At 38.3% G+C, this 15,262-nt stretch overlaps 1 protein-coding gene across 1 annotated transcript; it reads right to left on the bottom strand.

Moving 5' to 3' along the window:
• Nucleotides 1-1,316: 1,316 nt before the first annotated feature.
• LOC104424144 (senescence-induced receptor-like serine/threonine-protein kinase) lies at nt 1,317-10,132 on the bottom strand. Its single transcript, XM_039303041.1, has 11 exons — nt 9,702-10,132; nt 6,764-6,868; nt 6,388-6,671; nt 4,378-4,474; nt 4,221-4,301; nt 3,894-4,054; nt 2,523-2,725; nt 2,261-2,387; nt 2,102-2,188; nt 1,828-2,017; nt 1,317-1,704 (listed from the first exon to the last, which is right to left on the bottom strand). The coding sequence occupies exons 1-11, from the start codon at nt 10,130-10,132 to the stop codon at nt 1,317-1,319; spliced, it is 2,154 nt and encodes a 717-aa protein (XP_039158975.1).
• Nucleotides 10,133-15,262: the final 5,130 nt, after the last annotated feature.

Genomic DNA, 15,262 nt, shown 5'->3' with positions numbered 1-15,262 from the left:
ATTTAGTTACTCTAGTTGCTCTGGACAATGTCTTGACTGGAGAGATGATGGTTGTCAATTATCGGTGTAGTGTCAGTTTTGATTTGGGTTCGGTTTATTTAGCTACCGGAGGAAGTTGAGAACTTAGTGAACATTCTGTTTGCGAAAAATAGATGACGCTATTAAGACTCTAATTTCCTTGTCTTCTCTCTCCTTACGGTCTCAATTATTCTGTCACAAGTGATGAATCCATAGTCCTTAAAAGTGATTTGACTCTCCTCGTCTCTTAACTAGATCGGTAAATCTTCTGTCAATTCTCATGGGAGACCAAACAAGTCACTAGAGAACTAACGATCGGGGACTCGAGTTCAGAACACATTTTCTACGTCACAAGTGTTTCGACTCCGTGCTTCTGTTGTTGCGTATGGTGTGTGATAAAAAATCCCGGAATCCAGAAGGGACTTCACATACTGATGTCACGTTATGCGTGAAATTATTGGTCTAAGATCATTAACAGCCTCTCCTTTTTTTCAAGTTTGCTCTGTAGGATTAGCCTTAATTTTTTTCTGAATCCTGCCATAGATCGCCGCAGACGGGACCAATCTGACGCACATCGGTGGATCCTTTTTTCCCGATTCAAGCAATGTTATACCGGCGATACACGTCTTCTCCAGCCATGTAGCTCCTGTCCAGTCAATCATGTTGGTTGTTGCATTGGAAATCCGAGATAGAAAGCCTATTCCGCATTCTAAGAATTAGGAAGATTGGGATTGCCTTTTATCCGTATATAAAAAAGTTGCAAATGTATGCATTATCATAAGCCAAGCTCAAGCTTTGTGTCTTGAATTTGTTAACGATGCTTGCGTGTATATCCTAGGTTGCTTGTGAGAAGTACTGCATTAGGACCACCAGAAAAGAAAAAGGATAACTAGTCCCTCATTATAAATTCTCTCATTCTACCCCCCTCAACATTGAAAACTTGTTGCTACTTAACCAATTGTGTTAGATTTCAACTGAAATCTCAGCTGAGCCCCAAGAACGTGCTGGGAGGGCCTGCTAACGCGGATTACCCCAACCTCTGAATCACCTCCCCTCAAACACAACATGAAATTCCTAATTTCACAGTATTGGGAATGCCATAAACTGACACTATGAATGGAGACAGAAGCGACAAAGGACGAAAGGATTTTATTATTATAAAGCGAGTTTCGAAGATTCAATCACAATAAGAAAAAGGAAAAAGATGACACGATGAAAATAAATAGTACGATTTTGCGGACAAAAGTTAATCTTTTGAATAAAAAGAAGATAGCCTTTCTGGTGGGGCAAAAGTTCAGCTACCTTGCCACAGGGGCACTGTCGAATTGGAGATTCAAGTAGCTCATTTCAAGGGAACCACTTGACTTGTTCACCAAAGACTCCTTCAAATCTGCCAATACATCATTTATGTCTGGCCTTTGAATAGCCGTCGATCGCGTACAGGACATAGCAATCTCCACTACTTTCCAAGCCAAGTTGATGTCGAATTTTCCTTGTAACCTTGGATCCATAATCCTTTGTATATCTCCACTTTCAACAATAGGAATCAACCATTGAAGTATGTGCATATTGGCGTTGCCATCCTGGCTTGTCATTATTGCTGGTTGGCCCGTGATCAACTCAAAGAGTATGATTCCAAAACTATAAACATCACTCTTCTTGTTTAAATTTCCATGAGATTGAAACCTAAGAGGGGAAAAAATAATTAATCTTTAAATCAACAATGAAGTCTTAGACAATGTCAATATTTCTATGCATATAGAGATCCTAAACCGAATTGGATTGATAATATTGAGTTTTAGTCATTACTCAGGGGCGAGATAGCCAAAAGTGCCCGCAGGACAAGTTGACACATAAGAGTCGTTTTCAGTTGCAAAAGCTCTTGACAAGCCAAAATCAGCTATCTTTGCTCGGAAGTTTTCGTTCAACAAGATGTTCGCAGTCTTCAAGTCTCTGTGGATGATGGGAGGCTTGCAACCATTATGCAAATAATCCAAACCTGAACATCTCACAAAAACCATGTCAACAATGCCAAAGCAATGTCAGGAAAGAACCTACAATTGTGGATATCTCATTCATGTACCTTGTGCTACATCCACAGCTATTTGTAATCTCTTACTCCATGTCAAGACCTTCAGATGGTCCTCTGTTGGATTCATCTTAACTTTACCTATCCGGAAGAATAAGAGTTATACAAGATTATTTTAGAGAAGAAACAATAGAAAAGAACAAAAATACACACCTGATAAATGTTGCCTCAAATTTCCATTAGCCATGTATTCGTATATTAATGCTATATGCTTAAAATCATCGCAATATCCAAATAGAGAAACCAAGTTTCCGTGGTGAACAATCATTAAGAGTTGCGCCTGCAGTGTCACGAGTGTGCATTATTATAATACAAACTGACAATAGTCAAAGAGGACGTTCCCAAACAAACGTCTACATAAGTGTCAACATAAGTTGGTTTTAAAAGGAAGAGTGATTGCACCATCCTATCTAACCTCAGCTTGAAATTCCTTGTACCCTTGCTTTGATGATTTAGAGAGAATCTTGACAGCAACCTCGGTGCCGTTATCTAGTGTACCTAGATAAACCTTTCCAAATCCACCTTCACCAATCACTCGTCCAAAGTTCCTAGTGATTCTTGAAAGCTCTCCATACTTGAAAGGTCTATTCTTCAATCTCAGTGTCCTTTCACTAGATTCTATACCAAAAAGAATTTTTCAAATCCCATTTCAAGAGCTATATTAATGGAAAATAGGAAAATAATCGAAAGATCCAGGCATGGATTCTCCGTCACTTGCAGTCAATATGCTATCAAATAGATAATTGTTCTTTGCTCAATACATAGAGGTAAGTTTGAGATCGCACAATCAAACTTCTTTAAGGGAGACTTGGAATATTAAGGACGAGGTTGTACTCTCGAGTCGTTATAAGTCCTTCCGTGCATAGCACTGTTACTTTTGAAAAGACAAATCATAAAATTTATTAAGTTAAGCCGAATTGTGCACAATTTCTTTGTGATGCAGATGCGACCGTACTGTGGTGATCCCTGTCCCTCTTTGCTCTCTATTTTCTTTTGACCACTGTGTAACTCATATTACTAGCATTGGGAAATTTGGGTTAATGCTAACTTTCCTTTATTCCCGAGGCAGATGAGATTGTAAAATGATACTCAGCAACCCTCACTGGACATTGTGAACCCTTGCCCGGCTGTGTGCGAGGGCCGCGACCCTTGCCAACTGCCGGTGAGGGTTTCACAACCCTTTTCCGCAACTGGCAAGCACTTGCAAGCCCTCACCCAGTGGCAGTGAGGGTCACTCGAGAAATCTGTGAGCTGCCAACAATATGCTAACAAATAGATTCTTTGCTCAATACATATAGATAAGTTTGAGATGGTACAACCAAACTTTCTTTTAGGGAGCATTGAAATGTTGAGGACAAAGTTGTACCCTTAAGTTGTTACAAGTCCCTCCCGTGCATTGCATGGCTAGTTTTGAATTAAAAAAAATCAGAAATTTATTGTCAATAAGTTAAGTTGAATAATGCATGTTCTCTTTTTTATGCAAATTCGACCATGCTGTGGTAATTATTGTCTCTCTCCATTCCATTTTCTTGTGATCACAAAGTAACTCAGATTACTAGCATTTGGAAATTTTGACTGAAGCTACCTTTATTCCTGATTGCGATGTCAATGAGATTGTAAACTAATACTCTTAGGGTGGGTGAGAAAATATAGCAAGCAGAGTTGTATATACTCAATTAAATTATCCTATAAAAGACGTTGCAAATAGAACCGTGGCAAAGGAAAAGCAAAGATTGCTGTCAAATGCAATGCAGATCAAGTGAACAGGACAAGTAAGAAAACTTACCAGGTATTCTTTTTCGTTTAATTAACCAAACGATAGCCAAAGCACCAAAGAGAACTACAAAGAAGCTTGAAACTGATGTAACAACTGGAACAAGGATGTTTTTTTGTTTCTTCTTCCGGGGGCAATGATCAGCTTGGCAAAGATTCACGTTTCCTATCAAACTGCATCAAATAATGAAGGAGCTGAACTTGAATTCCTGTGAACATTGCCATGTGGTGATGACAAGTTGGCCTTCTTATTTGTTTTAAATCACATTGAAAAAAAAAAAAAAATTGTTGATAGTCTTTCCACCCTATAGAAGTTGCATACGAGAAAGAGAGAGAGAACCTCATGTTTAAAGTATTGTCCATAACCTTTTTCTTGAGAGCTTCAGGAACCGACCCACTCAGGTTGTTTCCACTTAGATTTCTGCAAATATAGCCATATTATTAGAGGTTTGTCCACTTCAAATCTTTTGCTGCTTCACTTTGCCACACTAACTTACAGATATCTAAGATCTTGTAATTCGGCCAGAGTTTCTGGTATTGCTCCTGTAAGCTGATTGTTGGACAAATCTCTGGAAAAGACCATGTTTAGAACACCTAATATCAAGTAAACCAACTCCATAGCCAAAAGCAGGATGTTTCCACACATTAGGGCAATATTTCAACAGGCTGTGTCTCCCAAAACACAACCTTAGTCATTCAACCATGAGTTGACTACCTGGGGTTACTTAATCAAGGGAGATGTGCAGACACAACTAAATCAACCATGGTAATACTTACAAATATTCCATTGTCGATAGACGTGAAAGTGATGAGACTATTTCGCCCGTCAAATTGCCAGAGCTCAATATCCTGACCATCATAGATCAAAAGAGAGAACCTGTCATTGCCATCTTCATAAAGACAGCCTGTTTTGGTACAATAAAGGAAAGTTTGTGCAATCAATTCTTCAGAATGAAAGTACTTTAAGTCCTCCTAATGTCAATGTTTTAGGTACAAGAGACCATTCATAATCGTCAATTTCATTCCTTGCATGAATCTCACTAATTCCTTGTTCCACAATTTATGGTTATTATTGGACCTAGAGTACATAAAAATTATCTTTGGAAGACCTAATACTTGCTCATACACAATGCAATTCGGAAAACTTGCGTCAAAACTAGGCTATTAGTAACAAAAAGTTGCACGAGCAAGATAACTATACATTGGAGAAGAAGAAAGCATCTTTTGTCATTCAGAGAGTATATAACTTGCATGACCCACCCAGTCTATATGGAACAATCCCCCAAAGAAATACTTAAGATGGTAACTATCTGGGGTGGTGTCAACTTAGGAGTCAGTTTGAGCTCTCTCCAATAGCATGTGAGGCTCAGGGTGCCAAAAACTCCCCCTTCTAAAACACCGAAGTTCCATCATGCCCCCATAGCCTAGCAGCACTCTCGCCCCTTTCAGTGTGTGAATTGATCCATTCCTGGCCCCTTCTCATTCTTAGAAGCCCCACAAATGCCTTAGCAATCAATCTCCGCCATCGTCAAATCAAGGTGCAGTAGATCCTATTTTGTACCAAAATTGGCACACAAGATGAGTACTCTATCACCAGTTTGTAATATTCTAAAATGGTAATAACGTCTCGTAACATCCTGGCCAAATACATCTGGACGAAACCCAAAATGGCTACTCAAGATTGTGACTTTAGTGGGTAGGTGTCAAATTTTGAGTTACTTCATGTGCTCTGTCCCACCCTGTGTGGGAATTTGGGGTAACATAACTGCAATCAAACAGACTCTTAAGAACTTTACGAAGGCATAACAATATTCTCAGTCCATATGAGAATTCACGTCGAAATGTTGCATTCACCCTAAATGTTCTTTCTCCTTGCTAAATAGAACTTCCAGTTTTCATGACAAATGAGGAAGGTTTCACTTAGAAAACCAGTATTACGTAAAAAAACAATGTTAGGGGACTCACAGCGATGTAATCCTTGGAGGGTTTCCGTAGCTACAATTTAAACCATCCCATGTGTCGTTCATTGGTACACATGGATCACCTTGCCAGCTTTCTCTCTTAATTTGATATGTATCTTTGATGCCGTTGATAGCTTTCACTGTGATTTAAATCACAAAAACGATCTATTATTTAAAGCGAAGGACAGAGATGCAAAATGTGGTTGCATTCACATGGGAGTTATACAGACTTTCAGATTTCAAAAGACTCGTAACATTTCAGTGCTTCAGCTTGAAGAGACATTTCAGCAATTACCAAATAAAAAGTAGCCATTGCAATGAACTAAGCAGATAGCAGAGTAATAGTTAGCCACACCCATTGATCCCAACAAAATCGGAGTTCACGAATGGCATAAAGACCCACAGTGGAGACCAGTATACTTAGGATTCCTTAAATCTTACTTATTGACAATTGAACATCTATCTAATTATTACGGATGTCAATTGTAGCACAACTGTACAGAGTGTATGTAGACAATAAAAACATGTAGAACACTAAAAGCTTACCATCATCTTGTGCTGTGGGTACATTTGGAAGATCACTGACGGCATAGATCTCCACAGCATTGAGAAATGGTGGATATCTAGACTTATCCGTCGATTCAATTGAGATGGTGAGGAGCGACCCATTCATTGGAGTGGAAACTACAACCACTGGCTTTAAGTACTCGAGGGTCACCGTCTTCACGAATTGACTATCATTCATGGAAATCCTCAACTCCCTCTGCAAGCCATTAGTCAATCTCTCGATCTCCACAAAATGAAAGTACACGACCCATTTCGTTGCGGAGCTTGAAGTGTCCCACCATAAATGCATGGAAAAGCTGGCATTCTCTGCTGTTTGAGCGGTCTGAAGAACTTCCCGGGAATCTTAAACTTATACGCATCGTTGTTGTCGAATAAATCAATGGCAGATGTGGTGTTTAGTGTGAGAAAGGCATCATCGTTTAGAGGTTCCCAGATCCGATCGTAAACATCATCAGGGTGCCTGTGAGAAGCATTTCCACAAACAATTTAAGAGCAAACAATCAAGCAATTGACTGAGTGACTAGCAAATGCCAATTCATATGGATATGCTACTGAAACATTGAAGCTACTAAATATTCAACACATTACTAGTGAAAAACCGATGCGTTGGTTGGGTATCCAAAATCAAAACATCTCACTTGTGGTTCAATGCAAAACTTAAAATTTACAATATGATTCGCAGTCAATAATATTCGTTGAGAGAAGTTAAATTGCCACGGACTTGCAACACGTTGTCTGTAGATACAATACATCAGTTTCATATGGTTCCACTTACGTAATTGAACAAAAATTTTCATTGTTTTTTAAGCATTTCCTAGAATGATTGTTTTAAGACCAAAAAGGCTTTGGATTGGGTTAGGACTAATCTAATTCGCTACTGGAATATTTCCAAGATCTAGATGGACTGTAAGAACTTCGTAATAACAATAAATATTAATCATGTATTTCATGTCAAATGAGGATTACCAACTAATCTCATATCAATATATGTTGTTAACAGGTGTCCTAGAGGCATTAGTTAAAACCAATAAAATTACTAAAAACACTTACTGATATGTTTTGAAAATGAAAAATTAACATATTTCAAGAAGGTAAGATACTTTAAATTGAGATGTTCATATTTTCAAACTATAGTTAACAACCATTAACAAGTGTCCTGGGAGCACTCTTTAATATATGTGTGTAGGTATGCGCGTGAGCTCATGTGTGAAGTTCCCTCATCATGAGCAGACATCGAGTTCTATTATATATATGACATAATTTGCACTTTGCAGGGATTTTTATACATATTTATAATAAAACCATATATACACATTTAAGCAAAAAGGAATTATCACATTAACATATTAATTATATGAGATTCTAATGTTGACATAACGATAATCATTTCGAGCAACTTATTATATGAATTAGTCAACGCGATATTTTGACCTATTGTAATTCGTTTGTTCAAACTATGTCTCAAGTACACGTAACTTATGTAACTTTATCTAATAAACGTACTTGTATACTAATAAAATTGTGTCAACATTAGGTAGAAAACTTCTTTCATGCAAAAGAGGCATAATTAGAATAAAGAAATAACGAAGAGAGTGGAAGGGAGAGAGACAAGAGTAATAAATAAGCAGAAAAATGAGTGAAAAGTGCATATATATATGACTTTCTTTGATACAATTGAGATCTACTCCAAATGGTTTAGTAGTATCTCCTACTAAAATAGCACTCTTACAGACCCAAAATAGATTCCTAAGTCATTATATCAATTTAGATACCCTAATTTCCATAGAAAGATCAATCTCTTTTACTGATTAATTCCCGAATGAGATTAAAAACAAAACTCAGTTACAAAGATTCTTACGTATTCTCAATTATATTCTAGATTTCTTTCGTAATATAAAGATTCTCTGCAAACCTTTACACCAAAGGTTACAAAAAAAATCCTTCGCCATGGACATCAGTCCATACAAACATTATCAAACAAATAAAGACCCATATTAAGGAAATACCATACTTACACCTAGTTGATCCATCTACTTTCAAAATAGTTGAAACAGATGTTTCAAAAATAGGATATGGTGGTATTCTTAAACAGGTATCCCTTCATGATCAATCCCTTACAAATTAGAATCTTATATGTCAACCGTAAGGGCAATGTTATCTTATATTTAGTAGGAAAAGTGCACACGCATTACATGTATTTAAAGCAATTAAACGCATAAAAATGGAACGAAAGAAGTATTCCAGCATTTGAATTTTTTATAAGGTTGTTCATAAAATAGAAAGGATTTAAATTTTAAATTCAAAGTACGAAGAGATAACATAATTTTTTTATTTATAGTATATTTCCAAAATCATGGAGAAGAAAATAAGGATTGTGATTTCTTAATGTGGGGAGTCTTCTTCTATATATCTATATATATATATATTAATTTATTTATTTATTTATTTATTTATTAGATGTTTGCTGATTGAAGGACGCTAAAAAAAATACAAAAATTAGTAGCTGCTAAACCCCATGCTATGCAAATACTACACAGGAAAAAATTATTTTGACTTTAGTAGATAATACATGTACAACCATTACACTAAATTGAATATGTACCATTATGAAAATATCACTTTATTAGATTAGTATGTGACTAAGAAAAAATTAAAATCATGCATGCCTGGTAGTACGAAGGTAGGGAATATAATTACATTTGTTGACATGACAATCTACCAATAATAAGTGAATTTCCTCATATTGCAAAATTTTCAATTTTATTATTGCTGTAAATTTTGAATTAAAATTTATCTATCAATGCTGCCTGAATAATTGTTCCTCAACCACATCATATGACGGCAAGTTTTATTGAAAAACAATATTCAACTCTAAGCTTGATTTGGATTATAATTGGAAGATTTCAAATGATTTTAATTTATTTTATGCTTGGAACAAATGGCTTTTCTATTTCTCTTCTCGAATTTTGTAAACATTTAATGACTTTTTTTTTGTAATCTTTGACATCTAATATCATTGTTTTCAATTATCTTTATTGATTATCTTGAATTTTGTTCTGTTTTGTAATTTGTCGATTTTTCATGGCCTTTTCTTTTGTTTGCTCAATTTTGTCTTCTTGTGTACATGTTATATATCTCCTAACCTGATGGCCTTTTTGGTCTTTCCCCTTTTGACTTTGACGTGAACTCGATCCGTGTGCAATATTGCAAAATTCGATTGAAAAACCAAAAAGAAATGGAATCCTCTCTTTGCTGTGATTAATACATTTGTATCTCAAAAATTAATTGATCACCTGATGGAAGAGTTCGAGCTTCGTCCGATGTCTTGCCGCCGTAGGAGTCGCAATAATCCAGATCCCACTCCATAGAAGTCATCGTCCAAAGTTCTTAGTTCCAATGCCGAAATGAAGGGCACTCCATTGCCGGTATTCACGAGGCACACTTGTATATAATCTGCCTTGGACAAGTACAAGATTTCTTCATGAAAATAATCCGAAGAGCTCACCGTGGCCCAATAATTAACGTCGATGTATAGGTCGAATGAAGGCATTTGATTCTCCCTATCATAGTTCCCATACCAAAAAGTTGCTCTAATCAGATAGGTGATGTTCTTGCCTCGGTCTGGTCTCAAAGTGTAACAGTTCCTCTTTCCGTCCGGAAAACTCCTTAAATTCCTCGCATACTGGAACTTATAGTCATATATTCTCTTCGTGGATACCTGCATGCTCTTTCCGGAGTCTATGAACCCTTCATCCGTTGAATATATTGCTTGACATTATCGTCAGGGTATTCATTAGGTGCTCCACAATCGATGCTGATAAAACCTTGTAAGTTTGATGAAAAGAAAGAAAAACTTGATGAAATGGACCAATGATGTTTTTTGTCGGATTATTGGAAAATTTAAATCTCGATCGTTCACTTGACGCCAGATCAAATGAGGATGAACATAAATGATAGACCATTTTGTTTCGTTAAAAGGTCATATCTGATGGATGGCCATAGATAGTAAAATGGCTGACATTTCTTGACGGCACAGGAATTGTCCAAAAGTCCTAAACCTTGCACTTTTACCAATTTAGTCATAAATCTTTCAATTTTGCTAATTAAGTCCTAAATATTTTCACTTTTTGCCAATGAAGTCAATCCCACTAATTTTGACCGAAAATCGCTGATGTGGAAGCCAACGGTACCACGTAGAACTGTCGGTGTTAACGTGAATAATTTTTAATAATATTTTAATATTTTTTGATTTTTTTTCTTTTCTTTTTTTTTATTTCTTTTCTTTTGCTTCTTCTTCCTTTTTCCGGTGACGGCCACCGAAGCCCGGCTACTAGCCATGTCGAGCCAACTAGCCTCACGTGCTATAGGCGAGGTGTGGCCGGATGAGGGCGAGCCCTAGCGAGGCTCACCCTTGCCTAGGTGAGACCTAGCAAGGTCGGCCTCGCCCAAGCCAGATCTAGCAAGGATGGCCCTCACTCAAGCCAAGGCGGCCTCGCCAGGTGTCGACTGGGCGAAGGCAACGCCAAGCAAGGCTACCCTATCCAAGGCAAGGACCATCCTCGCCCGATTTGGCCTAGGCAAGGCCGAACCCTCGCCGGGCCTCACCTGGGGAGGGCAAGTCCTGACGAGGGCTCCATCGCCCAGGCCAAATCCAGCGAGGCCGCCCCTCTTAATGAGGCCATGCTAGCCTAGGCGAGGCTAACCCTTACCAGCCTCACCTAGGCGAGGACTCCCCTTGCCAAGGGTTGCCGGCCAAGCCTCATCTATGGTAGGCGAGGCTAGTCGGCCCAAAATGAGGCTTTGTCGGCCCGGTATGGTTGGTGGCCAGCCACCAGCGAAAGGAAGAAGAAGAAGCAAAAACGAAAGAGAGAAAAAAAAATCAAAAATATTAAAATATTATTAAAAATTATTTACATCAACACCAGAAAGTCCTATGTGGCACCGCCGGCTTCCACGTTAGCGATTTCCAGTTAAAATTGGCCAAATGTACTCAATTGGTAAGAAATGAAAAGATTTATGACTAAATTAGCAAAATTGAAAGTTTTAGGACTAAATTAGCAAAAGTGCAATAGGTTTAGAACTTTTTGGACAATTTTTCCGATGCCATGGATGGGGACAACAACATTGTACGAAATTTAAATCACAAGACAAAAAATTATCATGCTGTGTTGGGGAGAAAGGGGAGAAGAAGTTTGCGGGAGAGTGAGAGAGAGAGAGGTACCTGGAATTTGTTGGGCTTGAACCGAAAGAACTAGTGCTGAAGCTAAAGAAGCAAGCAACGCAAACGAGAAAGCTGGAATCGATCTTGCCATTGTCATCGAGCTGTGGAGATTTTGGAAGAGAGAAGTGTGAGGAAGATATGCATGAACGCCTTATATTTATAGCGTGAGCTCTCCATACAACGATTTTACTTCATCTTAATAGCTATAGTACATTTAGTTGGAAAAAGTTATCTTGTATCCTGATATTCCTTTTGTGCATTTTCTATTGTCATAAGATTGTGTAAGAATATTTAAATATTAGATTCACATTCATGTAATGATTTAAATTTTTAGAGTAATTTACCGTAATTCCACAAAATTTTAGATAATATTAGAATAAGAGATCCTAAATTCAAATTTTTCGATGTCTCTTAGTTACCTCTCGAATCATATATTTTTGTGTTTAACAAATGATAATTGTAGAAAATTAGTTTCTTCTTTTATTGAAAACTCTAAGAGGAAAAATAACACGCGATCCCATGTGTTGCTTGGTCGTCCGCACATTAGTCTCATCTTGAATTTCCTTCGGCTTACAATTGTAGACTGAGTCTACGGCACAAGAAGACCAAGACTTGCTGCTGGGTCTTCGTCCGCATATGTATCCAGGTCTGAAGTCAATAGACAGCTTTTGATTGATGGACCATAGGTCAATTCGAAAGGACATATCATGTCACGCTATTTTCTTTTACACATATCATTATCACAATACACCATGAAATTCTATTTTATTTTTCAGCATATGGCATGGCCAGAAATAATTGATTACGACGATGTTTCCAGGGTTACCGAGAATTTCTAGCTCCGAAATTATTACCCGTCATCATCTCCAACAACCACAGAATGAGCCGTTGATAATAATGAGCATTATATTGGTTGGTCCACCTTTGCTTGCCATTAGTCATCACCGTGTTACATGTGCTAGTCAATATCATTCCCCCCCACAAAAAAATAAAAGCTTAAGAAAATTGGATAATCGGCAAAACGTAAGTCGTACGGTGCTTTCAATAAAAATAAAAGGGAAAATCATCAAAAAAAAGTCATAAATCTATTACAATCATACCGATTCAGTTATAAATTTATTTTTTTGGTCAATTGAGTCATAAATCTTTTGTAATTACGCCAATTCAATCCCTTTGATCAAATTTGGTTAGCAAGCTCTGATGTGGATGCCGGCCGATGCTAGTGGACAATTTTTTCATATTATTTTTCCAATTTTTTAATATTTTCTTTTTCTTTTTCTTTTTATCTCTCTCTTTTATTTTCCTCTCCTCCCTCCTTCTTCAAGTGACCGGATAGAGGGGAGGGCCAGTCACCAAACTGAGGGCTCTCCCTGTCATCTAGTGAAGGCTGCTGAGCCACCGATAAGGCAAGCCCTCTCCGAATCTAGCAAGGACAAGCCCCCTTGCTGAATCCACTGATGAGGGATTGGCGAGCTCGCCCTCACCCAAATCTAATGAGGGTTCGCCTCACCATCGCTAGGCGAGGTTGAGCTCACCCACACCCAATGACGGCAAGGCCCTCACCTAGCGACAGTGAGGCGAACCCTCGTCAAATCTGGGCAAGGGCAAGCTTGTCTCGCCAGTGGCTAGGCGAGCTCGCCCTCACCCAAATTCAGTGAGGGCCCTCCCAATAATGGTGAGGGCTCGCCTCAATAGTGGCTAGGCGAGCTCGCCCTCACCCAGATTTGGCAAGGGCCCGCCCAGCGATGGCAAGGGCTCGCCTCGCTAGTGGCTAGGTGGCAGGGCGAACGACCTAGCCAACCACCACAATCCGATGACCAACTCTCCCCTATGGCCGATAGTTGGAAGAGAGAGAGAGTATTAAAAATTCAAAAATAAATTAATGTTAAAAAATTGTCCGTTGGCGTTGGCTGGAGTCCATATCAATGCCGACCAACTAAATTTATTTGGATGGATTGAATTAACACAATTGTAAAAGGTTTAGGACTCAATTGGCCAAAAAAATAAGTTTATGACTGAATCGATATAATTGCAATAGGTTTAGGACTTTTTGTTAAGTTTCTCAAAAATAAAATTTCAAAAGAAACCCATAAGAAATATGAGATAAGTCTATTGGAAATCTTAAAATTTGTTATGAAAATATAATTGAGTCCTTAAACTTAAGAAAAGTGTAATGAAATCCTAAAACTTATCAAATTGGTGCAATCGATTTCTTTCATTAATTTCGTTCAATTTGGTTAACAGAAAATGCTGATAATGGTTTTTGTTATTATTTTTTCTCTTTTACGTGGCAATGACAGGGCTAAAATATGAAGCATAAGGCTAGAACGAACATTAGGTGCAAATCTAATTTTCAATCCAAATTTTGTATAAATTAATTTAAATGATTAGCTAAATTTTATAAATAAATAAATAAGTTATTAACAAGCCCTCGCTACCTCACCATTGCCAGCCCTTCTCGGCGATGGTAGGGCGGCGAAAACCGTCACCTAATTTTTTCCCTTTCTTTTAAGTTAACTTATTTTTAAATATAATCTAAATAAAAATTCTATTAAAAGATCAAATTAGAGTCGATGTCGTCGTTTTAGACACATCGTCGTCACAGAAGATAGAGAAAGAATAAATAAATAAATAAAAACCACATCACCATTTTTCATTAGTCAAATTGGACGTAGTTAACGGAAAGACTTAATTGCATTAATTTGACAAATGTTAGGACTTGATATTAATTTTTGTGAGTTGAGAGACTCAATTACACATTTCATAACAAAATTATTATCAAAAAAAGAAAAAAGGACCTTCTATAAGTGACGTGTGGGCAAATTCACTCCACCTTAATAATTGAAAGTGAAAAAGCCTGCCTATCCTTGATAGCCATTCCCCCGCGGCTTGATTTTTCCCACGTAATTGCCGTAAATGAAACGCTGCCCCGACGAGGTATCTCTTGGTCTTGGTCGGCAGAGGTCTTGAGGAAGTAACACTTCTTCTACCTTCGGGGAAGTTTCTCAGTCGTGGCGACGTTTCAAGTACGAAAACTACGATAGAGAAAATTCCAGCCGCGGGAATGACAATCAACGAGAGCGAGGTCTTTTTTCTTTTTTTTTTGTCAAAACGTAGATTTTATTTATTTCATAAGCGGAGAACTGCAAAAGCCCACTACCGGGGCATCAACACATAAGAGAGCCCAAAGGCCTGAGGGAGGGGAAGCCCGCCAATTCGGAGGAATGGTCTTCGTACGCTGGTGACGTGCGGCCCAATCTGCCACTGAGTTGGCTGAACGTGGGCAGTGAACCAAGCCCACTCGCGGCAACTGCTGTAGAAGTAAACGACACTCCATCAACACCCCACGTGCGTTCTACTCTGTCTGTTGTTCGTGCTTCAAGCTGGCAACCAAGACTTTGTTGTCAATCTCCACAACTGCTTCCCCAAGTTCTTTCTCCTTCAGAAACTTTAGGGCTTCGAGAACCCCTAGGGTTTCAACCTGTAAAATTGATTCTGCCCATACTATCTTCGTGAATCCATCTAAGAGGGTGCCGGAGGAGTCCTGGACGATGTAGGCCACTGCTCCCTCCGTCGACCCTTCCCCCAACGACCCATCGACTTTCAGCTTGAGGCAGCCGATTTTCGAAGCTC

Source organism: Eucalyptus grandis, chromosome 10 (genome assembly GCF_016545825.1).
Source record: "Eucalyptus grandis isolate ANBG69807.140 chromosome 10, ASM1654582v1, whole genome shotgun sequence".
In the NCBI taxonomy this organism is placed as follows: Eukaryota; Viridiplantae; Streptophyta; class Magnoliopsida; order Myrtales; family Myrtaceae; genus Eucalyptus; species Eucalyptus grandis.
Note: the sequence above shows the minus strand (reverse complement) of the source record. Positions and strands in the feature narration are given on the sequence as shown.

Coding starts and splice junctions, on each gene's coding strand:
- LOC104424144 (XM_039303041.1), bottom strand. CDS start 10,132: ATGCAGGTATCCACGAAGAGAATATATGACTATAAGTTCCAGTATGCG. Junction 4,475..6,387: donor ACCCACAGCACAAGATGATG/GTAAGCTTTTAG, acceptor ACTTGATATTAG/GTGTTCTAAACATGGTCTTT. Junction 2,189..2,260: donor TTTGAGGCAACATTTATCAG/GTGTGTATTTTT, acceptor TCTTCCGGATAG/GTAAAGTTAAGATGAATCCA.